Source organism: Moschus berezovskii, chromosome 27 (genome assembly GCF_049115385.1).
Source record: "Moschus berezovskii isolate FMDL1 chromosome 27, NW_MosBer_1.0, whole genome shotgun sequence".
In the NCBI taxonomy this organism is placed as follows: Eukaryota; Metazoa; Chordata; class Mammalia; order Artiodactyla; family Moschidae; genus Moschus; species Moschus berezovskii.
This window is the reverse complement of record NC_142486.1, coordinates 39,898,566-39,923,732: the sequence shown is the minus strand read 5'-3', so window position 1 is coordinate 39,923,732 and position 25,167 is coordinate 39,898,566. Positions and strand designations below refer to the sequence as shown.

Genomic DNA, 25,167 nt, shown 5'->3' with positions numbered 1-25,167 from the left:
CCTGGGTCAGGAAAATCCCCTGGAGAAGGAAATGGCAACCCATTCCAGTACTCCTGCCTGGAAAATCCCAGGGAGGAAGAAGTCTGGTGGGCTACAGTCCATGGAATCAAGAAGAGTCAGACACAACTGAGCGACTTCACTTTCACTTTATATACCTTAAGTGTATAAGGTTCCCTGAAACTAGTCTGAACAAAGGAAAAAGATACAATCAAAGTTAACCTGTGATCATGTCTTAAGCCTGGGTAGTTAACAGTGGACAATTATCAATAAGCCTGTGGTCATACCCCAATAAGCATAATAGAATGTATGATTCTATTCAGTTACACAGATAATTAGGGTATTCTTTTAGGTGATGGAGAGCCCTGGGGCTCTTCCTTCTGGGGGCCTGTTTTTCCAGTTGGTATGTCATGTCCATAGATACTGGGCATATAGTTCAAAGTCCACAGTCTGGCCCAAGATGGAATCCTGCCTTCAAGATAGACCCTGTTCTGTTTCCTCCTTCATTCCCCCTTCTTGATGCTCTTAACTCTTAGTATGAGCTTCATTCATAAGGGTATATTGCACCCTGGCTCTCTGACTGCCAATTTGGGAGAACACCACCAACCTTTGGGTTACAAAGTTCATAATACATTGTAAAATGCAGGGCCCACAAAGCAGAACTATCAAGGCAACTGTAACAATGATAAATAGTTTTCCACCAATAACTATTCACCCAATATAGTACCAAAATCCAGAAAGGAATGTTTTCATTTGACATTACTTTTACTTGGGTTATTTTTTTTTTTCATCTAAAGCAGCTGATACATTGCCAGATAAATCAGGAATATATACACAACCTTAATTATAGCACAGTCCCTCCTTGAGCAGCTGTGAGCATGTCTAAATCCATTCTAATTTGAATTACTGCTTCTGTTACTTTTATGAAACTGGTGTTTACATAATATGTAACCCCATGACCCGAGTCTATTGACTGTAGGTCTGGCTTACACCTAGACAGCAGGGAGAGATTATGATTGTGTCCCAGAAAAGAGCAGAGTTATTTAAAATCTCCTTGGCAGAGCGGTGGCAGCCACCAGGGAAGTCCATCCATCACAGACAGAGGCATAGCCCCACATACCCAACAGTTGGAGGGATTGTGGAAGGCCATGTAGGAATGTGCACACCGATGAGACCAAGCAGCACGAGTTGATTATGCGGCTTCATCCTCAAGCGGCTTGTCCCGGATCTTTTTTTCTTAAGGATGATCTTGGTCTCTCAAGGGTCAGTGGGGTCCCTCTGTGCAGTCCACTCAGCGTTTTCTGGGTCTGCGTGGTATGCTTTCTTCACCCTCGTATGATGGATTCAAGGGGCAATACCTGTAACTTTAATAGCAGTAGGGGTAGTTAGAATAACAGTTTAAGGACCCTTCCACTGAGGGGCTAGTAAATCATGTTTCCAATCTTTGACCCATACTTGTTCACCAAGCATAAACTCATGAATCTGTTCCCCAAAGGGGAACAGCACCCTTTCTGGTACAAACTTAGTTACCTGATTTATTACCTTATCCAGTTCCATCTGCTGTAAAATCCTATCCCCCCTTACCTGAGGCAAATTTATTGACACCTGTTTTATCATGGGAGGGGCCTCCCATACACATCGTTTGGAGAATAACTTTGGGACCGTGGGGTCATCCTGAGTCTGAGCCAGAGCTGTTGGAAGAAAGTCCACCCAGGAGTAGTCAGTCTCTCTGATCCACTTGAAGAGTGTCCCTTTAAGTGTCCAGTTGGTTCGTTCCACGATCCCAGAACTCTGAGGCCTATATGCAGTGTGCAGTTTCCATTTGATGTTTAAAGTTTTGTTTACTTGTTGTACTAAATCAGCTATGAAACCCGGGCCATTGTCTGATCCAATGTGGTAGGAAATCCAAATCTGGGAACTATTTCCTTAAGCAGGCACCGGGCTATTTCTGATACTCTTTCAGTCCGGGTAGGAAAAGCTTCTACCTATCCAGAGAACATATATACCATGACCAGCAGGTAACGGTAGTGTCGGTGAGGTTTCATTTCAGTGAAGTCCACTTCCAGGGTGTTCAAAGGGTAGTGTGCCTTTCAGCTGAATCCCTGAAGGTTTTTGTCTGTGCTGAGAGGCAGCATTAACCTGCGAGCAGGCAGTGCAGTTCTGAGATTCTGTCCTGCATAGGGAATAGAGGCAGGGAACCAAGAAATATTTTTGAATTAGCTCTTCCAGTTTATCATGGCCTAGAAGCGATGCTTGGTGTGTTTGGCTTACCAGAGTGGGTGCCAGCTCCTCTGGTACCAATAATTTGCCACTTGGCAATTCCTACCATCTCTTTTTCAGTCTTGATGGCCCCCTTCTGCTTTGGCTAGTTAGTTTTAGGCTTCAGTGTACTCCAGTGTTAGCTCAGGCATCTCCGCCAATATGAGAGCTTTAATAGGGCTTCACTTGTCACCTCCAAGCCCTCAGCTGCTTGTTTAGCAGTCTTATCTGCCAGTCTGTTTCCCTGAGCCTAGGGGGTTATCTTCTTTATGATGTCCTCGGCAGTGTATGACTGCAACGCTTTCTGGTTCCCAGACAGCATCCAATAGTGTCAGAATTTTTTATTTTTAACGTCCTTTCTGTTAGCTGTCAAAAGACCCCTTTCTCTTTATATAAAGCCCCATGTACATGCAAAGTAGCAAAAGCATGCCTGGACTCTGTGTAAATGTTTGTCTTACCTTTTGACAGCTGGAGGGCCCGGATTAGAGCAGAGTTCGGCCCGTTGAGCAAACCAGTGTGATGGCAGAGAGCTGGCAATGGCTTCTCCCATGACTACTGTGGATCCCCACAGTCGTTGTCCTTGTTTCTCCAGGCTGGTGCCATTGGTGTACAGGACCCAATCTGGGTCCGGGATTGGCTGGTCTCTCAAGTCAGTCTGCTGGCATAAACTTCTAGGATTTCTTTGCAATCATGTGAGGGCCCACCTTCTCCAAGGAGAGTGGCCGGATTCAGCGCCTGACAAGGCTCAATAGTAACATGGGGGTTCTCACATTAACAGTCCCTGGTATTGAGAAATCCGGGATGTTGACAGCCATTTATGGGGGTCCCCTTGCAGGAGAGTGTTGACCTCATGCGGGACTTTTATGATCAAATCTTGGCTCAAAGTCAACTTGGTTGCCTCCTGGACCAGTAAGGCAACCAACCACAGCAACTGCCTGTAAGCATCCCGGCCACCCAGTGGCAACGGAGATAAGCCACGGGTCTGTCCCATTCTCCACAGTCTGAATCCCATAGCCACCTTGTCCTTTTCAGTCACTAATGGCTTAGCAAGGTCTGGCAGGCCCAAGGCGATTGCTTACGTAATTGTACTGGATTTGAGTTCTATTACCACTGGGACTTGTTTTGCAAGCCTGGCAGGGGAGAGGGGTGGGGTAGTTGTCTTCTGCCCAGCCCTCAGGGAATAGGTTGAGTTCTCTCTCTCCACTGTTTAGCCCGTCTGGTTTCCCTTCCGGGAGATCATGCAACCTCCATTCATCTTGATGGGTGACCAAGAAGAAGAGTAAATAGGTGGTTGAGCCCACTCGAAGAGTGGATCTCTCCTGGGGGGAAAGTCACTTGTGCCCATAATTTAGACAGCAAGTCTCTTCCCAACAAAGGTACTGGGCATTCAGGGATGTATAAAAATTCATGAGTCATTTGGTGTCCCCCCATCTGACATTTTCAGGGTAGGCTTGAGACACAAAGTCTGCATTTATCACCATCTGAGACCCAGCAGCCTCTGGATCTATTGGTGTATAAAGTATACAGGCCTCTCACAGTCTTTCGTAGAACACAGAGGGTGATTCTTTCCCCCTTTGAATCACTTCGTAGGGTTTTGCCATACTCACAGGTTTTTGGGCCCTCCCTGAGGCCTTGTAAAATAGCCGCCCGATATCTCTCCAGGGGGGCCCGCCCTTCCTCTGTGTTAGTCTCAGCTGGGCCTCTCATCAGGAGTGGTTAGTTCTGCCCACATCTGCGGGTTTGCAGTACCCTCAGGTGCCATTTCGGAGAAGGCAATGGCAACCCACTCCAGTACTCTTGCCTGGAAAACCCCATGGACGGACGGAGGAGCCTGGTGGGCTGCAGTCCATGGGGTCGCCAAGAGTCAGACACGACTGAAGCGACTTAGCAGCAGCAGCAGGTGCCATTTCTGTTAATTATTTTCTGGCCTCAGTTAGGATCCTGTGTCTGTCCTCAGTGATGAAGAGAGAGACTAGAAGTTAGATTATGTCATCCCATGTAGGTCACTGGGTTCGAAAAATAGTCTCCATTAGCCTAATCTGGTAATAATAGGCTATGGGGTGCTGATGGTAGTGGCCGTCTGTCCCCTGAACTGGAGGCTGCTGTAACTCTCTGAGGGGCATTTGTAGTGGGACTCTTTCCTCTGACTCCTTAGTCAAGCACAACTCCTGTTTGATTCTGGTGTCTACTTTCCCCTTCCTGTCAGTACTCACCGGGAGAGGCGGGTATAGCTTGGGCAGTTAAGCTGGAGGCGGATCCTTGAAGTGTTGGCCAGAGGCTTCTGCTACCGGGATTGGAGCCTGCCGAGGTGGTGGCTCTGTGACCTCCAGGAGAGCTGGCGGAGGAGCAGCGGCTGCTGCAGGAACTTCACCTGGCCCTGGATCGAGCATTAAGGTGGCCTGCGGTCCTGGTGGAGCACTGGGCTGGCGGGCGCGTCATCATCCAGTATGGGGAAAGGGCAGGTCATCCTCCTCCAAATCCTGCCAGATCCCAGAGGGAGAAGGGGGATCGGCATGTCTTCACCTGCCAGTCAGCACGGCTGAACCAGAACACCACATGGTCTGTGACTGTTTCTCCCTTAAAGTCCGTTCTGCCTTGGTGGGCTTGATCAGGTGCGGATGAAAACTCAGATGGGTTAAATATCCCACTCCAGAAAAGCCAATTCATACTCACTTATGTATCTCCCTCCTTCTACCCTGACAATTCCGAGGGGGGTCAAGAATTTCACAGCAGACGGGACACCTCCTGGGGGAGGGTAGAATACAAGCACACAAGGGCCAAGTTTCTTCTCCTAAAAATCCCCTGGTGATGGCTGGTAATAATTTTCCCCAAGATGGCATGGACACACCTCCTAAATGACCTTCATAAATTTCCTTCCTAAGCCCTAATACACTTGTCGACCTGTGTACCAAGCAATCGCCACCTGTCTATTCCAGGCTCCTGTGGGTCCCCACTCTTTCTAGTCCCTCCCAGAGGGGTGATCAGGCCCCCTCTTCCACCCTGCTGGGTGGGTTCCTCCTCACCTGAGCGCTCAGTTCCCCTGCTCCCGTCCACTACCTGCTAACAGGAAAGGTCCAGGCGTTGAGAAGCAGAACCCTTCCAGAAGGAAGAGGCGCCTTCCCTCCTCTAGAAGATTCAAGCCGCAAGGCCTCAGAGTAGTCCCAAATGGGACTTGTCGCCTTAAAGTGAGTTTCCCGGCCAATGCACCAAATGTTGTAGCCACGCATTCTGGGAAACAAACTCACTCAGAAGGACAATGCAGATAGTGGAGTGCAGTTTATTACACCAGGGGGCCCAAGACAGAGTCTCCTCTTAGCCAAGGACCCCGACCAGATTTTGTGAAAACCTTATATACCCTAAGTGTAGAAGGTTCCCTGAAACTAGTCTGAACAAAGGAAAAAGAAAGATACAATCAAAGTTACCTGGTGATCAGATGCCTTAAGCCTCGGTAGTTAACGGTGGACAATTATCAATAGGCCTGTGGTCATACCCCAGTAAGCATAATAGAATGTATGATTCTATTCAGTGACACAAATAATTAGGGTATTCTTTTAGGCAATGGAGAGGCCTGGGGCTCTTCCTTCCTGGGGGGCCTGGTTTTCCAGTTGATATGTCATTTCCATAGATACTGGGCATATAGCTCAAAGTCCACAGTTCAGCCCAAGATGGAGTCCTTCTTTCAAGACAGATCCTGTTCTGTTTCCTCCTTCAGTCAGATTTCCCACCTTATTTAGTTCATTTGTGGATCAAGTCCCCACGTCTCTGAAAGGTCATGGACTGCCCGGCTGCCCTACTGCTGTGGTGTGTCCACGTTCAGGGAACACTCTCCAAGGCATAGACTGGGACTGAAGGCCTGGCATCCTGGGCTGGGCCCAAGACCCAGAGCCTCAGCCAGCTGCAGCTTCCCTCCCTGTGCCCTTCCTTTGCATTAGCATATCTGGCAGTCACAGCCCCCGTCCCTCAGGCTGAATCCCTGCTCCAAAGCCCAGGCCTGTCCCCAGGAGACCCAGGGAGTTGGCAAGCCCCTTCCTCTCCAGCTGCCATCCCCTCTGCCAGCCCCACCTCTGGGAGTCCTGGATTCAGTTCCTTTTCCTCATTCGAAAAGTCTAGTTCACAATGACTTAAAAATATTTTTTTTAAGTTCAAAACGTGCTTTCTGTGGAAATGTGGAAGGGCTAGAATATAAGGTTAAGTAAGTACAGCAAGCACAGGTCATGGAGTCAGGGAATTTAGGGCTCTGCCCCCCACAGAAGCTGTGCAATTGTGGGTAAGTTGCTTCATGTCTCTGGGCCTGTTCCCACATTTCCATATTTTCCCCATTTTAGGGGAAAATAATCATAGTTCCTACTTCCATGGGGTGTATGAGCACTAAAAGAGAAAATGCGTTTGAGAAAAGAACAGTCAAGCACATAATAGGAACTTACCATTCTTTAATGAGAACAGTTAACACTCCCTCATGCGTCTGCGTGCCAAGTCACTTTAGTTGTGTCCAACTCTGTGATCCTATGGACTGAAACCCACCAGGCTCCTCTGTCCATGGGATTCTCCAGGCAAGAATACTGGAATGGGTTGACACGCCCTCCTCCAGGGGATCTTCCCTGACCCACCACGTCTCCTGTGTTGGCAGGGGGTTCTTTACCACTAGCGCCACCACAGTATTTTGCAGTTTTCCAAGCAGCTGCCTGGCTCAAAAGGAGGACCCAGGAGGAGAGTCGGACCCAGGACCTCTGCTCCCACCTGGGGGGTCACAAGGTTTGAGACCAAAGCCCTTAGCCGGGGCTCTGTCCAGGAGGAAGCTCCCCAAGCCCCGCCCAGGCACGGGTCCCGGCAAGTCCAGGCCAGACCCGACTTGAACCATGCGCCCCCTTGTGACCTGTCTCGGAAACAGCACCTCGGACCCGCTGAGACTCCTGGAAGCCGCATTCACCACTCACCCGGGAAGGGGCCACAAAATTGGATTAACGTGGCTTTAGAAAAGCAAGGAAAAGACGGCCACAGGTGCAAACATGGCTATCCTAACAGCAAGAGGAGACTGTGATGAGCGCTTCTGGGGAGTCGGCTGTGTTCTATTTCTTGACCTCAGCTTGACCACTGTGCCAGCCGCGTAGGTGCTTTGTAGGTTCGTGTCACATTGTTCATTTCTGTCTTGTGCACGCTTCTGTATATACGCTATACTTCACCCTGGCCTATGGCTTTGTTTACTTGTTTGTCTTTTGGACGGCCGGGCTGCCCGGCTTGTGGGATTTCTGCTTCCTGACCAGGGATCGAACCTAGTCCCAAAGCAGTGAAAGCACTTAACCACTGGACCGCCAGTGAATAAGAATCTTATCCCTGGCATAAGATTTTTTTGTTTTTTAATAATCCGACAGGTGTGAGGAGGAGTTAATAGAAGTCAGCTTTGCACAGTGCAAGTGTCTGGGGTTGACAGAAAAGTCCCAGAGGCGGCAGAGGCAGGGATCTGGGCTAAAGAGCTGCCACCAGGTGACCTGAGGGGCCTTTAGCACAGCTGCGTGTTCAGAAGATGTCTGACCCGCAGGCGCCTGGCCTCTCCTTCAACTGGCCTCCCCCAGATTCCCACCAGGCAGGCGGTGCTGCTTCGAGCGGCTGGCGGGAGCCTCTTGACCCAGGCTGTACTATTTTAGGCGACTCACTTCCTATACCCCAGCTGTCACCCTGCCCTGGGCTCCCATCTCTGGGCCCTCAAAGTTGCTCCTCTGTTCAGAGGCTGGGCCATGTGTCCCCCATTTCTGGGAACAAAGGGGAGCCCAGACCCTGGCTCTGCCAGGGGCTCTCGTGACCCCTGAGTGATCCACGTGCTCTCAGGCTACCCTGCCAGGGTGGGGCTGAGCTCTGGGGCCTGGCCGAACTGTGCTGGGGGCGGGGGTGGTAGTGGCATTACTGGGGCTAGGGTTCCCAGCTGGGCCAGGCCCTGGTCCCAAGTGGAGTTGGTTGGCCCCAGGCCCCAGACTGTTTGGCATTTTCCGCAGGCTCACGCCAGCACCTAGGCAGCCTGGCAGTGGTGGCGGGCCCTGGCTTTCCCTCTGGCAGTGGCCAAGCGGGCACCCAGCCTGTACCTCCTGCGGGGCCCCTCCTGGTCTCCCTGCCCATCTCCTACTGGGCCAAGCTTCCCTGGCGCCCAGCAGGGTGGGCCTTGTGTCTGGGTCTGTGCAGGGGGTCCTCAGCTCTCCCGGGTCTAAGGCAGAGGCCTTGGGCCCAGACTGGCGCGAGGTGGGCAGACAGCAATGTGACGACTGGGCTAAGAGGGTCTGCTGCCCAGGCGTGTGTGGGTGAGCACTGGGTGGAGGCCTGTGGGCTGCCTGCCTTCAAACCCCAGCTCCCATGCTTGGTTGTACGATCTGGGCCCAGTCCCTTCTCCTCTCTGCCTCTGTTTCCCCATCTGTAAAATGGGGTAAGAAGTAACTCCCTCATTTTAGAGGAGAGTGAACAGACACAGGGAAGTGGGATTTCTGCTCAAGCTCCCCAGCCAGAAGGAGTTGGTATGTGAACCTCGTCTGAATCTGAACCCAGCACCCAGGCTGCTGATCACAGGCCACTTAGCCGCCTTCCATGAGCGGGCCAGGGAGCCGGTGCCTGCTGCCATGGGCCGAGCAGGTGGCCTGGCAGGAGAGTAGACTGCCACAGCTGCCCTGGGCTCTCGGGAGTGGTTGGGGCCAGGGGCCAGCCCTGAGCCCTCCCAGCCTCCAGGACTCCAGGTCACGGACACCTGCCCCCCGGTGGGGCAGAAGGTGAGCCTGTGGGGTGCTGGGCCGGGGCGCCTGGCTGAGGGGATCGTGTTCACAGGGGCGTCTGTGGGGGGAGGTGGTGTCATGGGCATGGTCACATCACGTGTGCACTCATGTGCGTGTGCCCTGGGGGTGCCGGCCCTCGTGTGTAGGCAGAGTGAGCAGCAAGGGTGCAGGGTGTGTGGGGGAGGTGGAGGGGGTGGTGCTGGGAGCACCACCAGTGAGGAGGACCTGGGGAAGCCCCCACCATGGCCCACTCCTCACTGCAGCCCCACTCCACGCCCTGCCCTGCCAGGCTGCCTAGCGTAGCCGGCTGGACTCGACTCCTCAGCTCGAGATGCCAAGGGTGGCTAGCTGGGCAGGGGACAGGCCAACAGACAGAGTGGAGTCTTCAGGACTAAGGTCCAGGGACCCTGAGTCACTGCTATCCCCCCTCCAGCCCGGTGGGGGTCCACAGGAGGAGGGGGGGCTGGGGTCTAGACCCCCCATGCCTGGCATGTCTCAGGCCTGCCAAGCCTGGCCTCCAGGACTCAGCTCTCCACCAAGCCCCCTCCCCAGGCCCCAACTCTAGGCTCATCCACTGCAAGGCAACCTTCTTGCACCTCTGCCCCCACTGCAGCTTAAACAGCTCCCCTCCCCACCCCTAGATTCTGTCCCTAACATTAGAGTCAGCGCTGATGGAGCAGAGTAGGAGAGGGAGGTGAAGCTGTGGGGGGTGCCTCATGCAGCAGATGGGCCTCCGCCAAGCCTTCGAGAAACAGCGTAAACTGGGCTGAGCGCGTGTCACCCATCCCTTGTGTCACCGTCCCTTGTGGAAAGGAGGCTCAGGCCCACACGTGCCAGCCCGGGCTCAGCTAGGGGCAGAGGGTTGGCAGCTCCTGGTGTGGTCGCTGCCGTCTCCAGGATTAGATGGAGTGGACTCATCACGCACACGTCTGCTTGTGGGATAGTGATGAGGTCCTGATGTGTTACGCTGTTCCTGGGCCACTTGCCCCTGTAACACTGCCTCCTTCCTGTAACACACTAACTCATTCAGAGGGTCCCCTGCCAGCCACACCTACGTTTCTGGGCTTGCCTCCCCTCTCACCCCAAGCTGTGTTTGGGCTGGGACTGGGGTGCCCACCTGCCCCTCGCCAACTGGCGGGGGAGCAGCTGAGCCTCCAGGCCTGACGCCAGGGCCCCAGCCCCTGACAGGGGTGGAGGAGCCTTGGGGGGGCTAGGTGGGGGCCTGTCCCGGCTGTCAGCACGCGTGATGGATGAGGGGTGCAGCAGGGAGGAGGCCGGGGCTGATCTGCAGCAGCGGGAGGTAGGGGCTGCCCCCTGGGGTCTGTCAGCCCAGCGGAGACCCTGGCCCCCACCCAGCAGGGGTGTTTAAAGGCCCACAGGGTGGTGCCCTCCCATTCTGCCGGCATCATGAGTGCTTGGGCCTTCCCTGCAGCCCTTCTCCTGCTCGGCCTGACCTCTGAAAGCCTGCAAGGCGGTGAGCATTGGCAGTGGGGCTGCCAGCGGTCTGGGGGTGTTGGGGGAGCATTGGGCCCCAGAGAGAGGGAAGGGAGGATCTGTGAAGTCTGGGCCAGGGCAGGGTTAGGGGAGGCTGGAGGACAGACACCTGGGACCTGCCCCTTCTCTGTCCCCGGGATCCCTGCCCTGAGTTAGCACCTGGCTTGCTCCCCTAGGGCTCCCTCCATCGTCTCCGGGCCTGGGGAAAGGTAAGTGGACCCTCCAGGCTCTGGGCTCAAGGAAGAGGGTCTGGTCTTTCCCTCGCAGGGATCTGGGGGCTCTCTGGGATCCAGATCTGGGGGCCCCAGAGAATAGGAGGCATGTGGCCTTGTTCATGTCAACTCAAGTGTGAGGAACGCAGACACCCCACACCCTTAGAGGGGGATTGAGAGGGGGCAGAACCTCAACTTGGCGTGAGGAAAAGAAGCCAGAGGAGGAAGGGCCTGGAGCGGGGGGTGGAGGTGGGGGCAGGTTGCACCAGCAGTGAGGTGAGGCGAAGGCCTGGAGGTGGGAAGGGGAGGGAGGAAACGGAGATGAGCTAGGCAGGGTGTCCCTCCATGGACCTGGGGGCTCCTACAGGTGGGAGAGGGCTCCCTCCTGAGAGCTGACACAGCTGAACTGCAGAAGAGCAAGACTGCGGGACTGGGGGGACAAGGAGGATGGGATTCCCAGGGAGGGGCTCAAGTAAGGACAGAGGTGAGGGGTGCAGCCGCCCCTGGAATCGGATCCCGGGGGGATCTGCCCCCAGGGGTCTGGCCCAGACCCCTCCCTCCTCGCCAGGGACCCTTCCACTCCCGCTGCTGCCAGTCTGCTCACCCTGCGGTGACCCATGGGGAGCCTGAGGCCCAGAGAAGGGGGAGCACCCTCTCACTTTGCAGGGAGCATGCAGACTCAGCTCCTTGCTGCCCCCTAAGTGCCCCCTCGTCCCGACCCCACAGGCTTAGGAGGCTCCAATGGCTATCGATCAGGTACAGCTGGTGGAGGGGTGGGCGGGGGGTGCCCTCTGTGTCCTCGCAATGGGCACCCTAGCTCCTGGCCCCTCTTGCCCCACCCCCACTCACCTTCCTGTTTCCCCCTTAGGCTACGGCCCCCCCAGTGGTCTAGGAGCAGGTGAGGCATGGGAAACGGGATTTGGGTCTGGGGGAGACAGTCATCTCAGAAACACTCAGGGACCCCTGTGCTGCTGCTCCCCCCAGAAACCCACCTGCTGCCCTTCCTGCAGTGTCTGCCTTCCTTCTGACCACCTCCTGCCCCCCCCCACCAGGAGTCCATCAGGAGTCCACCAAGGCCATTCTGGTGTCATGTCACCCAGTACCTGCCTGGGGTTACAACTCTTTCCTCTCCCTGCTTGTTCCCTGGTTGCTGCCGAAGCCAGCTCCAGGGCGTGCACCCTGGTCTCAGAGCAAGGCCCCCTGCCCCCGGGGTAGCTCTGAGCAGAGGAAGGGAGGAAGGGGCCTGGGCTCCGGGGAGCCCCCCAATCCACACCCTCATGCCTCCCCACTTCCTTGGAAGGGACGACTGGAGCTGAGTCATCAGGCTCGGAATGGCTGAGCGGTGGCGGGTGTCCGAGGTCTCACCAGGTCTCCCCCAGGCTTCCGAATGGGTGTTACACCGCAGAGGCCGGGTGGGCTGGGCCCGGCCCCAGCTCTCTATCTCCCCATCTTTCTCCCACACCCCTCACCTCGCTCTCTTCCCCCCAGGGTTCGGGAATGGGCGCGGGCTGGGAGTCCAGCCAGGTGAGTGGAGGGTGGGGAGGGGGGCTGGGCTCCCAGGCTTCGGAAGGGAGGGCAGGATGGATGATTCTGGGGGTGGGGGCCATATAAGGAGCTGTCTGTCAGATTTGCTGTTTCTGGTGGGGTTCAAGGTGCTGCACCCCCCACCCTAAACCTACCCGGTTTGTAGCTTCCTCTCCCTAAACCTACCCAGTTCATGGTTTACTTTCCCCACAGGCCCTCCAGCTCAGAATGGCTACGGAACAGGTAGAGGCGGGGCCAGGATTCTCGGGTCAGCCGGGACACGGGCTGTCCCGAGACCTTCCCTTGACCCCCGTCTCCTTCTCAGGCATTGGAGGGGGCATGAAGCCCCAGAAGCCGGGTGAGCCTCGCCCTACCTGTCCCTCCTGGCTCTGTGCCCATTCCTCCCTCTCTCTCCCCTGACCCCGCCCGCCCTGTCTCCCCAGGTGCCTCTCCAGGGTTTAGGCACGGGCTGGGAGTCGGGACCCTCCCGGGTGCTGCTGCCCAGCCAGGTGAGGTGGGGGAAGGACGGGTGTGGATGGCAGAGAGGGGTGTGAGGGGTACAGGTCACCCTCGGGAGGAGCTTCTCCCTGGCTCCCCCAGGGCAAAGCTGGTGACTCACTGGAGGCAGAGGCAAGGTCCATAAAGGATCCTGTGGTCTAGTTTGGGGAACAGAGAACACGGAGTCGCCCCCCTTCCGCTGGGACCCCAGATGCCCCCCCCTTACATCTCCCTCATGGAGTCCCAGGAAGAGGCTGGGTCCCTGGGTCTCCTCAACCACTGCCTCGCTCCCCAGGCTTTGGCGGGGGCGCGAAACTTCAGCAGCCAGGTGAGCCCCGCACCCTGACCGTGTGATGGCCCTCAGATCGCCTCCCTGTCTGCCCGCCCCGGCCCCGGCCCCCGCCCTGGTCCCTGCCCCCTCCACCCTTCCTCTCTGTCCCCAGGGTACGGAAATGCGCTGGGAGCGGGCGCCGTCCCAGGGCTGGGAGCCCAGCCAGGTAAGGGCGCCTGGGGCACCGCCCTGGGGTCCAGGGATGGGGGAGGGAGCGCGCGGAGCTGGAATCGGGGAACCTGTCGGGGAGAGTGGGGTCGTGCGGGGGACGGAGACGCAGCCTGGGGGGGCGTGGCGCCTCCGCGGCCCGGTGAGCCCCGCCCCCATCCCGGCGCTCCCCCCACCACCCCGGCCCCGTCTGTGCGCCCCGACCTGCCCAGCCGTGACTAACGGCCTCACCTCCTGTCCGCAGGATTCGGGGCTCGAAATGGTGTCGGCCCTGGGGCTTTTCCGGGAGCAGGTGAGCGTGGGGGGGCAGGGCTGCAGGGAGGGGCAGGCGGGGGGGCCCAGGGTCTCGGCCCCGCTCTTAGGGGAGGGGCTGGCTGGGTTAGCCTCGGTCTCTCTGTCCCTCCCGAGGGCTGGGGTGAGGTCAGGGAGAGGCCTGCGCTCCCTTCATCCAGCCGCTGCTGCCACTCCTCAGGCTGGGGCTGGGGTCCTGGGGAGGGTCCAGGCTCCCCGGCCCCTCTCTGGGCATAACTCTCTGAGAACTGTGATGAAGGTGCCCCGCTCACCCGGAGGACACCCCCGGAGGTGTGGGCCCACCCTCGGCAGCCCAGACCCCACCTCCTTCTCCCCACAGGCCCCATGGCTCAGAATAGCCAGGGACCGGGCTGGGGATGATGGGTGGTGGAGGCGGGAAGCTGGCGAGCGGGCTTGGGCTCAGGGTTCACCGGAGCTTCACCGCGTCTCGGTCTCTTTCTCAGGAATTGGAGGGGGCGTGAAACCTCAGAAGCCAGGTGAGCCCCACCCTGTCCCTAGGTCCCTGCCTTCTCCCCCGTTGTCCCTCCCCCCTTACTCCCTCCTGCTCCGTCTCCCCAGGACTCAGCGCTGGGAACGTGCTGGGGGCTGGGGCCTTCCCCGGAGCTGGAGCCCAGCCAGGTGAGGGCGCCCGGCCAAACTGGGGTGCTGGGGAGGAGGGAGGGGAGGGGCTGGGGAGGGCAGAAAACTGGTTTGTGGGGGAGTAGGGGCTGGGAGGGGTCCGCAGGCAGGAGGCTTGGGAGGGGGCAGGACACCTCAGAAAGCAGGTGAGACGGAGACTCCCCCCTGCCCCTCCCTGCCCTTGTCCCCACTCCAGGTCCTCCCCAGTGCCCCGTCCATGGCTCACAGAGGGTATTGGTGTGGCCTGGGGGCCCAGCCAAGGAGGGAAGCTAGGGCCCAGGCTGCTGGGGGGGAAGGGAGGGGTCACCGCCGTGCCCCACTCTGGACTCCTAACAGGGGCCTCTTAGGGGTTCACTCCTTCCACCACCTTTCCCGGGTGCCCGTCTGAGCCTGGCCTTGACTGTGCAGTGCAGACCCTGCGCCAGTCAGCCTTCGGGCTGCAGGCCCGCTGGGACGAGTGCCCAAGCCGGGACCCCTGGGTGCCCGTGTGGACTGAGGTCAGGACTTGGTGGAGAACCCACTGGACAGCCGGAGGGCAGAGCCCAGGGCCAGGGGAACCTGAACCTAGCTGGGGGACTCACCTTTGTGGTTTTAAGCTGGGAGTGAAAGAGCTGGTCTACCTGGAGTAGGAAAACTTGGGGAGGAGGCTGCTGGCATTGCAGGGGGGTGGGGGGGCACAGCAGTCAGAGTGGAATCAGTGTGGATAAGACCCCAAGACCAGGAGTCTTCGGGGCCAGAGGAGGAGGAAGGCTGGATTTGGGGTTCCTGTCTCAGCTGCCGCTGTCTCCCCAGCCCTTTTCCTGGCACAGGTCCCCACGGGGACCTCCCCACCCGTCTTGTGAACCTACCCAGGCTGGAGAGAAGAATGGGGGGAGGGCAGGGGTCCAGGGGTGGCCACGGCGGGAGGTTGGGGCTCACCCCCACATCAGCATTGTCTGGATTTCCTATGTCCCCCACACCAGGTCTCGCAGCTCCAAATGGCTTTGGACCAGGTAGAGGGGGATCAGGGAGAGTTGAGGGGGGAGGCCCAGAGGGGCACTCCAGGGTCCCTCACCTTCGGGTCTCTCCTCAGGCTTTGGAGGGGGCGGGAAACCCCAGAAGCCAGGTGAGTCCTGCTCTGCCCTGTCGGACTCTCCGTCGGTCTGTCTGTCTGTCTGTCTATCCATCCTCTCTGTATCTGTGCTCCTTTCAAGCCCCGCTTCAGTCTCATGCTTCTTGTTCTGTCTCCCCAGGATTTGGGACTGGGAACGGCGCCCAGCCAGGTGAGGCCCGGAGCTCTAGGGCCGCAGGGCTCACCCAGTGGGTGGCGGATGAAGGGGAGGGGGCTGCCCCTGGCTCTGAGGGAAGACAGGATCCAGGTGGACTCACTGGACAGTCTCCTCATCCCCAGGCATTGGAGCAGGAGGGCTGAAACCTCAGAAGCTAGGTGAGACCCACCGTCCTGTCTGGGGTCCCACAGCAAATACTCATTCATTTGGCAGCCAGGTGGTGGTGTAGGGGCACATTCTGGGGAGGAGGGGCCGGAGGCAGACCGTGCCCCACTGAGAAATCTGGAGCTGGGGCATCCCAGAGAGAGGACTAGAAAGGGAACAGGCTCTGGAAGTGGCCATGGGCCATGGTGGCAAGAGCCCGTGCTGAGAGCAGAGCATGTGGTTGGTGAGGGGATATCAAGGACCCCCCTTCCTGCCTGGAATCTCACCTGGAGAACTCCATGGACAGAGCAGCCTGGTGGGCTACAGCCCATAGGGTCTAAAGAGTCCAACGTGACGGAGCGACTAACACTTTTCCCCCATCTTAGCCAGGGTCCCAAACTCCTTTCTCACCCCTCCCTCCCCCACAGGCCCCCCGGCTCAGAATGGCTACGGAGCAGGTACTGAAGGGTTGGGAGAAGCCAGTGTCAGGGTGCTGGAGCTCTGGGGTGGTCCCTCACCTGCTCCCCATTTTCCTCCAGGCTTTGGAGGGGGTGTGAAAACTCAGAAGCCAGGTGAGCTTCAGCCCCACCTGTGTCTCTGTGCCCCTCCTGGAGTTTTTGGCCCCTTCCTCCCTCACCTCCACCTCCATCTGTCCCCCAGGATTTGGGAACGGGAACGGACTGGGAGCTCAACCAGGTGAGAGTGGTGAGGTCTGGAGGCTTCCACATGCCCGTGTCCTTTCTGCCTCCTTTCCAGGCCTCATGAGGGCCGGGGAATGATTGAGGGGTGCTGGGAGGAAACCCCCCAGGATTCCAGCCTTCTGGCTTGACTTCCGCCTCAGCGGGATGCCAAATCCTCCCAGCTCACCCTTCCTCTCCCCACAGGCCCAGCAACACCGCAGGGATACGGAGCAGGTAGGAGCAGAGGGGCCCTTGGGTGCCCGGGATGGGGGCTCTGGGCCCCTCCCCTGCTCCTATGTCTTCTTCAGACTTCGTGGGGAGCATGAAACCCCAGAAGCCAGGGGAGTCCTACCCTGGCCTTGTCTGTATCCATGGACGCCTGGAATCAGAGCGCCCCCACCCCCTGCCTCCTCGCTCTAGGATCTGGGCACGGGCTGGGCGTGGGCCTCCCCGGGGCAGGGGACCTGGAGGGTGGGCTCTGAGTAGAGGGCAGACGAAGCTGGCCTCAGAAGCCACGTGACGGGGAGGCCCCCTGCCTCGTCTCTCTCCTGCTTTGAAGGGGTTCACCTTCAAACACTGCCCGCCTGCCCCACTTTCCTCCCCAGGATATGGTAATGGAAATGGACTGGGAGTCAGGCCAGGTGAGGACAGCTGGGCCTGGGGCCTTAGGGGGTGGGGATGGGGAGGGACGCAAGAGGTAGGGGCCACGGGAAACTGAATGTTGGGGCCTGAGGGTCCAGGGAGGCCTAGAGGAGTCGACGTCAGCCCCCTGCCTCCCTAGGCCTAGAGGGCGTGGGAAACCCCAGGCATCAGAGAAGAGCAGGCCGTCCTGGCCCTCCTGGGTCCCTCCGGCCTGCTCCCTCTGTCCACAAGTGGAGCGTGTCCGGGGGCACCAAGGACCCTGGGGAGGAGAGGGGGCAATACCGAGGGGCCCCCGTGCTGGCCTCACCCCTCAGCCTCACGACCAGTCTTATCACACAAACCCCACCCCACCTCCGCCCTGCACAGGCCCTGCGGCTGCAAACGGCTATGGAGCAGGTAGGGGGACCCTGCCCAGGGAGGCAGCGGAGGCCCGGGGGCCCGCACTCACTCTGTGTCCCTCACCAGGCCTGGCAGCCGGCATGAAGCCCCAGAAGCCAGGTGAGCCTGCCTTAGCCACCTCTCCTCGTCTCCCCAGAACCCTGAGCTTCCCTGCCTCCTTTCACACACCCACCTCCATCTCCCCCTGCCCCCTCAGGATTTGGGAACGGCAACGGACTGGGCATCCAGCCGGGTGAGACTGGCGGGCTCTGGGGTGGAGGTCATGCCTGGGCATCCTCTCCTGCCTCCCTCCAGGCCTCTGAGGGTCAGGACGGGTGATGGGGTCCCCACCAGCCCCCCAGCTCAGATCTGAGGGGTTGGGAGAAGCTGGAGGCTGGGCGAGGAGAGAGGAGTGAGCAAGGGCCTAGACCCTGCTCTGAGGCGCTCCTCCTGGGCTCCTTGGAGAGGGTGGCCATGTAGCAAAGGAGGCTCCAAGTTTTCTGGTCCCTCCACTGGGAGGAAGGGGGGCCCAGACTCCGGCCTCCCGTGCACCTCAGCCTCTCCCCCGTCCCCACAGGGCCTGCAGCTCCCGTCGGCTATGGCCCAGGTACAAGAGTGGGTGCTGGGGGCACATGGTAGGGGAGAGGCTCAGAGCAGGCCATGGTCCCTCACCTGCTCCCACCTCCTTCTTCTCCAGGAGTTGCTGAGGCCATGAAGCCTCAGAAGCCAGGTAAACCCTGCTTTTCTCTCTACCTGTCCTGTGATACTGTGATTTGTAAGAGGAAATAGGGCTTCCCAGGTGCTGCAGGGGTAAAGAACCCACCTGCCAATGCAGGAGACACAGGAGACATGGGTTTGAGCCCTGGGTGGAGAAGATCCCCTGGAGAAGGAAATGGCAACCCACTTCGGTATTCTTGCCTGGGAAACCCCTTGGACAGAGGAGCCTGGCGGCTACAGTCCTTGGGGTCACAAAGAGTTGGCTATGACTGAGCAAATAACAACACTGGACAGATGACCCCTTGGAGGCGCTGGGAGTGGTGTGCTCAGAGGGGACAGGAGAAGTTAAGTGCCTGCCTATGTGTCTAATCCCTGCTCTTCTAGTAAATCGATTATCTAATAAGTAAAATATTTCCCTGAGTTCTGTAAGCTGCTCTAACAAATTAACCAAGCCCCTCCCCAAGGAGGGGGTCGTGGGAATCTCTGGTCTACAGCCAGCTGGTCAGAAGCACAGGTGACAACTTGGACAGGAAACTGGTGGCAGAAATGTGGGGTGGTGTGGGTGGAGCAGTCTTGTGGGACTGAGCCCATGACGCTGTCATCTCTAGGTCAACCCTGGCAGACTCGAGTCACACTGCAGGGCCCCCTGGTGCAGTCTGAGAACCGCTCGGTGGCCCTGGACTTGGTGTCAGGATTGGACCCCGCCTTCTTTCTACCCCCAGAAACCATTTCCTCGCACCCTTGCTCTTCCTCGTAACCCCTGCCTCTGTCTCTCCAGTTTACAGGAATGGGCTGGGAGCTGGAGCCTTCCCAGGCCAAGGGGCCCAGCCAGGTGCGGGGCAGGGGCAGGCCTGGAGCTCTGGGGGGTGGGGAGGGGGCCTGGAGCTCTGGGAGGTGAAGAGCTGGGTCCTGGGGAAGAGGGGGGCAGGGTGGGGTCCATGGTCACTCAGCCTCTGCTGGCCTCCCCCCAGGCCTGGGAGGGAGCACGAGCCCTCTGAAGCCAGGTGAGTCCATCCCCCTCTCTGCCCCCTCTGAAGTCTCCCGGGCCCCTGCCCTCATGCCCACGCTTCCTCCCAGGATACACGCCACTGGGGAACGGGCCGCAGCCCCTCCCAGGTGAGTCTGATAGGGGCCTGGGGTCAGGGGAGAGCGCTTCTTCTCTGGGTGGCTGGCTGGGCCTGAGGTACCCTCCGTCTGCCCTGCAGGTCTCGGAGCAGGTCTGAAACCTCACAAACCAGGTGAGCCCTCCCCTCCCTGTCCTACACCTCCTCCTGCCTCTCCTTTCAGAGCCCCCCCCAATGCTCCTCACATCTGTTTTTCCTCTTCAGGATATGGCAACGGCAATGGGATGGGGGCCCAGCCAGGTGAGGCAGGGGTGGGACAGAGGGAAGTGGGGAATGTTGCTGGATGCTGGGCAGGATGGGCAACAGCAGGAACCATAGCAGGCGGCTGAGTCCTCTTGTCCCCAGAGCAGACTGACCCGTGGGAGCTGGGCTTTTTCTGACATGGCTACTGTCCCCCGGCAGCACCTTTTCGGCCCTAAAAGCTACCGCAGGCCGTGGCTTGACCAGGCGGAGGCCAGGAGGGCAGCCGGGAGGCAGCACCTGCCTGGGGTCACTGCCCTCTCCCTTCCTCCCCATCTAGGTCCCTGCAGTGGTGGGGTTCTTACCAAGCCTCCCACTCCAGGGATACCTTCTGATAAAGGGGGTGGCTGGGGCCTGAAATCCCAGCCCCATCTCCCAGGGCAGGATGACAAGTTCCCAGGTCAGTGCCGACTGGGGGGCCTGAGGGGCCATGGTGGGTACTTGGTCCCAGGAGGGACCAGGGTTGCCTGGGCCACTCAGAAGCCCCCAGGCTCGATCTCCAGCAAGTCAGTGAAGAAGAGCCTGAACCCTGGCCCTGAGACCCCATGTGACTGCCAATATGACAGTACCCCCAGGCCCCAGCCCTTCCCCCGTGGCTTCCTGGGGCATTCCCCACCCACCTCGCCACGGGCTCACTCCTGTTCCCTGGCCTTCCCTCCAGTGCCTACTCCAGCCCTCCAGTGGGGACCGAAACCTCAGGAAGCAGGTGTGTGTCTTGTCTGCTCCCTCTCCGTGCAAGATTATGCCATTCCAGCTCCCTTGTTCCCTGGCCGCCTTAGCTGTTAAGGTGTCTTAAGGTCAGGAAGTCCCTCTCTGAGTCTACCCTTGGCCTCTCATGCTGCTTTCTTACTTCATGTCTTCTGATCCCATTCCCTGGGGGTGAGGAGAGTCCCTTCTGCCTCACAGTCCCCAAGGTCCACACGTGGGCCCCAAGGAGTGAGGGCAAGCTGGGGTCCTCCCCACTCACCTCCACTCCCCTCACAGGGTTCCAGCCCCCAAATGGCTACGGACCAGGAGCAGGACTAGGTGAGGAGGCCCTTCTGAGCTTCCCTTTCCCTCCCTCCCTTTCCCCTCCCCTGCCTCCACCTGCCCAGGAAGCGGAGGTCATCTCTGACCGGCCTCCTCTCCCCTAGGCTTTGGTGGTGCCCTCAGGCCCCAGAAAGTCGGTGAGCCCCCTGGGCCCCCATGTTGGGCACGAGTCGCACCCCCTCATGGCAAGCACAGCTTGTCTGTGTGTCTGTGTCTGTCCATACTCACCGGGCTCTTGCGTGCTATGCCCTGGGCCACACGGATGGCCAGAGCCTGTGCGGTGGGTCCTGTCTCAGGTCAGAGTAGAGTGACAGGCTGAGCAGGTGGGGAGGGAGGTGTCCAGGGTGGGGGGAGGCATGGCTTCCTGAGGCTGGGCTGTCCCCCTTAGCTGCCTGCAGAGGCAGGATTGTGGGAGGCCCTCTCTAGATTGCCTCTGAGTCAGTCTGTCTGCCCCTCCCGGTCTCTCCATGAGCCGGTCACCCTGCCCCTACCCCCTTCGGCCACGCCCCTCCCCAACCAGCCCCCTCCCACTGCTTTCCTGCAGGTTTGGGCTATGGCATTGGTGGCCTGGGAGCGGAAGTCTTCCCTGAGGCCCGCCCACAGCCAGGTGCCTGGGGGTCTGGGGTCAGGGTGGGAAGCTCTGGGCTCAGGGTTGCTCGTGTCTCTGACCTTGCCTTTCATTCTCCAGGGTTCCTGGGGGCCGATGGCTTTCTGAACGGTGAGTTGGACCCAGGCGACCGAGTGCAAGGGGGTGGGGAAAGGGCTGGTTCTCTCACCATATGGGGAGGCCGCCCTCGTGCTCCCCAAAGTGGCCACTCCAGGCCCTGGAGGAAATGGTAAGACACACTGAGAGGGCAGAGGGAACCCCAGCAAGGGCGGTGGGGACCAGGCCAGGTGGACGGGGGGAGCTTTGAGAACTGGGAAGGACCGGCACATCCTGGACACCCAGCTCTGGTGGACAGGGGTCCCAAGCAGCTCTCCTCCTTCAGGTCAGGCTGGGGGCCCGAAGGGCTTCCCCTGGCTCTCCCTCCGGCCCTGGGGGGCTGCCTTGAAGCCTAGATATGGGGTCGGAGGCACATACCCAGAGGTCGGGAGCCAAACAGGTAATGGGGTGTGCGAAAGAGTGCTGTTCGGGGGGTGGCTGCAGGGAACTGGGCTCTGGGCCCACCTGACTGCCCTGCAGAGAGGGAGGGGGCACTCCCAGCAGAGGGCGTAGAGGTGGGCCTGAGGGACTCAGTATCCTAACCTCCATCCCTCCCCCAGGGCCCTATGGGCAGCTGAGGCCAGAGCTGAGCCCTGGGCCCTTGGGTGAGTAGGGGTCTCCCAGGGCCTTGGGTAAAGCTGGCGGTGGGCAGAAGGACTCCAAAGTTCTCTGCTGACCGGGGTGCCCTGGCTTATCTCTGTGCCTTAGGAGGCCCTGAAGTGAAAAGAGGCAGCAATGGCCCGCTGGGAAATGGCTTTGGAGGTGAGAGGGAACTCAGTGCCCTGCCCCCAGCCACCTCATGCCTCCATCATTACCCTTCTGGCTGCACTGGGGGCAACCCTGACCAGTGGGAGGAACAGATAGTGGCTCTCAGGCCGCCTGTGAGTGCCTGGTGGGTGGCTGGCCCCAGAGATCAGGTAGAGAGGGCCTATGTCCCCCAGGAGGTGAACAGGGGCCAGAACTCAGCTGGGCCGTGCTCTGCCTCTGCCCAGGCCGCTGACTTCTTGGGAAATGCTGAGCACCCGAGCACACCCACTGCCTGTCCTGAGCACCTCTGCATGCGAGCCTGGTCTTCAGGCAAGGCTGGCCAGACCCTCCAGCTTGGCCTCTGGCCTGGGGTCTCCTGCAGGCTGGAAGTCTCAATAAAGGCAGTGTGCTTCCCCGTTTGCCTCTGTGTGCTGTGTGGGGGGGATCACCAGCTGGGCTGGGGGACCACCTGGGCCTGCAGCCTCCACCCAGCCCCTTATTCATTCCTTCAACAAACATCAACACAGCTGTATGCCAGGGGCTGTGCTCCAGATGGGAGCCACATGAGCACAGAACAAACTCAGGCTTGCTCTCAGGGACAACATGTGGTCACAGTATAGAGGTGGAGCCATGTCCGGCTTGGGGCACTTGCGCATTACACATTATGTACATGTTCAGTTGAGTCAGTTGTGTCCGACTCTTTGCAACCCTGTGGACAGTAGCCGGCCAGGCTCCTCCGTCTGTGGGATTCTCCAGGCAAGAATACTGGAGTGGGTTGCCATGCTCTCCTCCAGGGGATCTTCCCCACCCAGGGATCAAACCCGCATCTCCTGCATTGCGGGTGGATTCTTTACCCACTGAGCCACCTGGGAAGCCCACATTATACATTACTTGTGTTTTAATTGATAATTAACTTACTAAAATGATCCACTAAAACTTTCATTTTCCTTAAGCCTTTATACTTGCTTCCAGATATCATTGTATTGATTCATTTTATAATTTGGATGTAAAACTCACTTTCATATTCTTCGATTAATACTCAGTTAGATTATAAATTTGTCAGATCAGCTTCTCCCTAAATATTTAGCATGCTTTACAAGCCTGATACTCAATTCCCTTAGACACTTCAAATAATCATGCACATAATCTACTTGATCTCTTAACAGGGTTGGGGTGTGTGTGTGTGTACAAATCCAACCAGCAACTTTCTTCCTAAGCACTTAAGGGGTTCTTGGAAATCAGTCAGACGTTTAATATCTCAGATTACTGAACACTTTCAAACATTTTAAAAAGCTAGTTACTAATCCAGTATCAGAAATCAATGCTACTGGAATGCTTCCTTTTCTCATCCCATGATTATAAATTTAATCACCCAGAAATGTGGAAGCAAATTTATTCTCCTAGGCCGGGTCCAGAATGGAGGTTGCACAATTGGGGATTGATCTGCTCTTCTGAACTTTGACCTGGGGCTTGGGTGGTCCCAGAACCATTGTCCTTGAGTCTCTGTTCTGAGCTATGCCTCCAACAGTCTACACCTCTTGCAATCTGGTGAAGTTTTACCTTAACTGAAGAATTTGAGCTGAATAGAGTTGATGGGATTGGCCACCCAGGGAGGAACTCAGATTGTTTTTCTATAGCATGATTTAAGATAACAGATACAGACCAAAACCTGACTGCAGTATGCACAACCTTGAGGAGGTTGTGTAAACATTATTGGAATTCCAGTCTGATATCTCTTAGCCTATCTCATTTAATTTGCTTTGCTCTATTTGAGAACCATCATAGACTTTTGCTTTTTCATAAAAGTATTGATTCTTTGGGCTTCCCTCAAAGAAGCTCAGTCGGTAAAGAGTCTGACTGCTATGCAGGAGACGTGGGTTCAATCCCTGGGTCAGGAAGAGCCCCTGGAGGAGGTAATGGCAACCCACTCCAGTATTTTTGCCTGGAGAATCCCATGGACAGAGGAGCCTGGCAGGCTACAGTCTATGGGGTTGCAAGAGTCGAATGTGACTGAGCAACTAAGCACACATTCATTCTTAAAATATCATCTTGTGGACTTTTCTAGTAGTATAGTGGATAAGAATCCACCACCAATGCAGGGGGTACAGGTTCAATCCCTGGCCAGGGAATATTCCACATGCCATAGAGCAACAAAGCCCATGTGCCACGACTCCTGAAGCCTGCTTGAAACCTGTGCACCGCAAGGAAGAGTAGCCCAACTCTAGTGCAATTAGAGAAAGACTGCACACAGCAACAAAGACCCAGTGAAACAAAAAATAAAATTATTTTAAAAAAGTCACTTTGGGGTCACCTCATATCAAGCAACAGTCTGAACTGGTATAAAAAATAAACTGAAATTAGGGAAAAACAAATCATCTTGTGTTTCTCTGCCCTGAGATGTGGAACAAACCACATCATCTCTAATAGAGAACAGGATTAAGAGCAACATCTGGGTAGAGGGGCCACTAAGCACTGTCTCAGAGAGGGCAGTGGGTGCTATCCTTTCTAACCAACCTAGAAATGTTTTAATAATTTATTGTTGTTGTTTTATTTGTTTATTTTTGGCTGTGCTTGGTCATCTTTGTTGCAAATGGGCTTTCTCTACTTGAGGCAAGCAGGGACTACTCTCTGGTTGTGGTGTGCGGTTTCTCCTTGAGGTGGCTTCTCTCACCGTTGAGCACTGGCTCTAGGATGTGGGCTTCAGTAGTTGTGTCCTGAGGGAGCAAACCAGAGTCCCCTCCATTGACAGGCAAATAACCACTGGACCACCAGGGAAGACCCTAATATTGTTGTGGGGTTTCCTGGTAGGCTGCAGACTGAGTGACTTCACTTTCACTTTTCACTTTCATGCATTGGAGAAGGAAATGGCAACCCACTCCAGTGTTCTTGCCTGGAGAATCCCAGGGATGGGGGAACCTGGTGGGCTGCCGTCTATGGGGTCGCACAGAGTCAGACACGACTGAAGTGACTTAGCAGCAGCAGCAGCAATATTATTTCAATAAAGATTTCTATATTCTGACTTCGGTCTTCCCAGGTGGTGTAGTGGTAAAGAATCGGCCTGCCAGGCAGGAGTTACAAGAGATGTGGGTTTGATCCTGTGATTGGGAAGATCACCTGGAGATGGAAATAGCAGCCCACTCCAGTATTCTTGCCTGCAAAATTCCATGGACAGAGGAGCCTGGTGGGTTACAGTCCTGTGGATTTCAAGGAGTCAGACACGACTGAGCACCAGCCCCAACCTGGTTCCTGGCTGCATCTTGAACTTCATATTCCGACTTTAAATAAATCGACCATTTTTCCTTTTTTGCTTTTGTCACCCATTTGTCTTTTATA

The 25,167-nt window shown here is 57.3% G+C and overlaps 1 protein-coding gene and 1 long non-coding RNA gene across 2 annotated transcripts; one reads left to right on the top strand and one right to left on the bottom strand.

Annotated features, from left to right (window-relative positions):
• Nucleotides 1-161: 161 nt before the first annotated feature.
• LOC129545070 (uncharacterized) lies at nucleotides 162-6,910 on the bottom strand. The gene is made up of 3 exons (XR_008683640.2): nucleotides 6,681-6,910; nucleotides 4,470-4,736; nucleotides 162-1,361 (listed from the first exon to the last, which is right to left on the bottom strand). It is a non-coding gene; the product is annotated as an uncharacterized LOC129545070 (long non-coding RNA).
• Nucleotides 6,911-12,042: 5,132 nt separating this feature from the next.
• Nucleotides 12,043-25,116, top strand: GREP1 (glycine rich extracellular protein 1). The gene is made up of 36 exons (XM_088833050.1): nucleotides 12,043-12,235; nucleotides 12,449-12,478; nucleotides 12,561-12,593; nucleotides 12,679-12,744; nucleotides 13,029-13,061; nucleotides 13,177-13,230; nucleotides 13,477-13,524; nucleotides 13,988-14,020; nucleotides 14,103-14,162; nucleotides 15,125-15,154; nucleotides 15,235-15,267; nucleotides 15,395-15,424; nucleotides 15,553-15,588; nucleotides 16,003-16,032; nucleotides 16,114-16,146; nucleotides 16,235-16,270; nucleotides 16,459-16,488; nucleotides 16,860-16,895; nucleotides 17,263-17,292; nucleotides 17,362-17,394; nucleotides 17,492-17,527; nucleotides 17,852-17,881; nucleotides 17,972-18,004; nucleotides 18,770-18,823; nucleotides 18,963-18,995; nucleotides 19,069-19,107; nucleotides 19,197-19,355; nucleotides 20,017-20,061; nucleotides 20,340-20,381; nucleotides 20,489-20,521; nucleotides 20,929-20,991; nucleotides 21,073-21,102; nucleotides 21,374-21,487; nucleotides 21,648-21,692; nucleotides 21,796-21,849; nucleotides 24,869-25,116. Exons 1-36 carry the CDS (start codon nucleotides 12,043-12,045, stop codon nucleotides 24,925-24,927), a joined length of 1,776 nt encoding a protein of 591 aa, XP_088689176.1. The 3' UTR covers nucleotides 24,928-25,116.
• The last annotated feature ends 51 nt before the right edge of the window (nucleotides 25,117-25,167 follow it).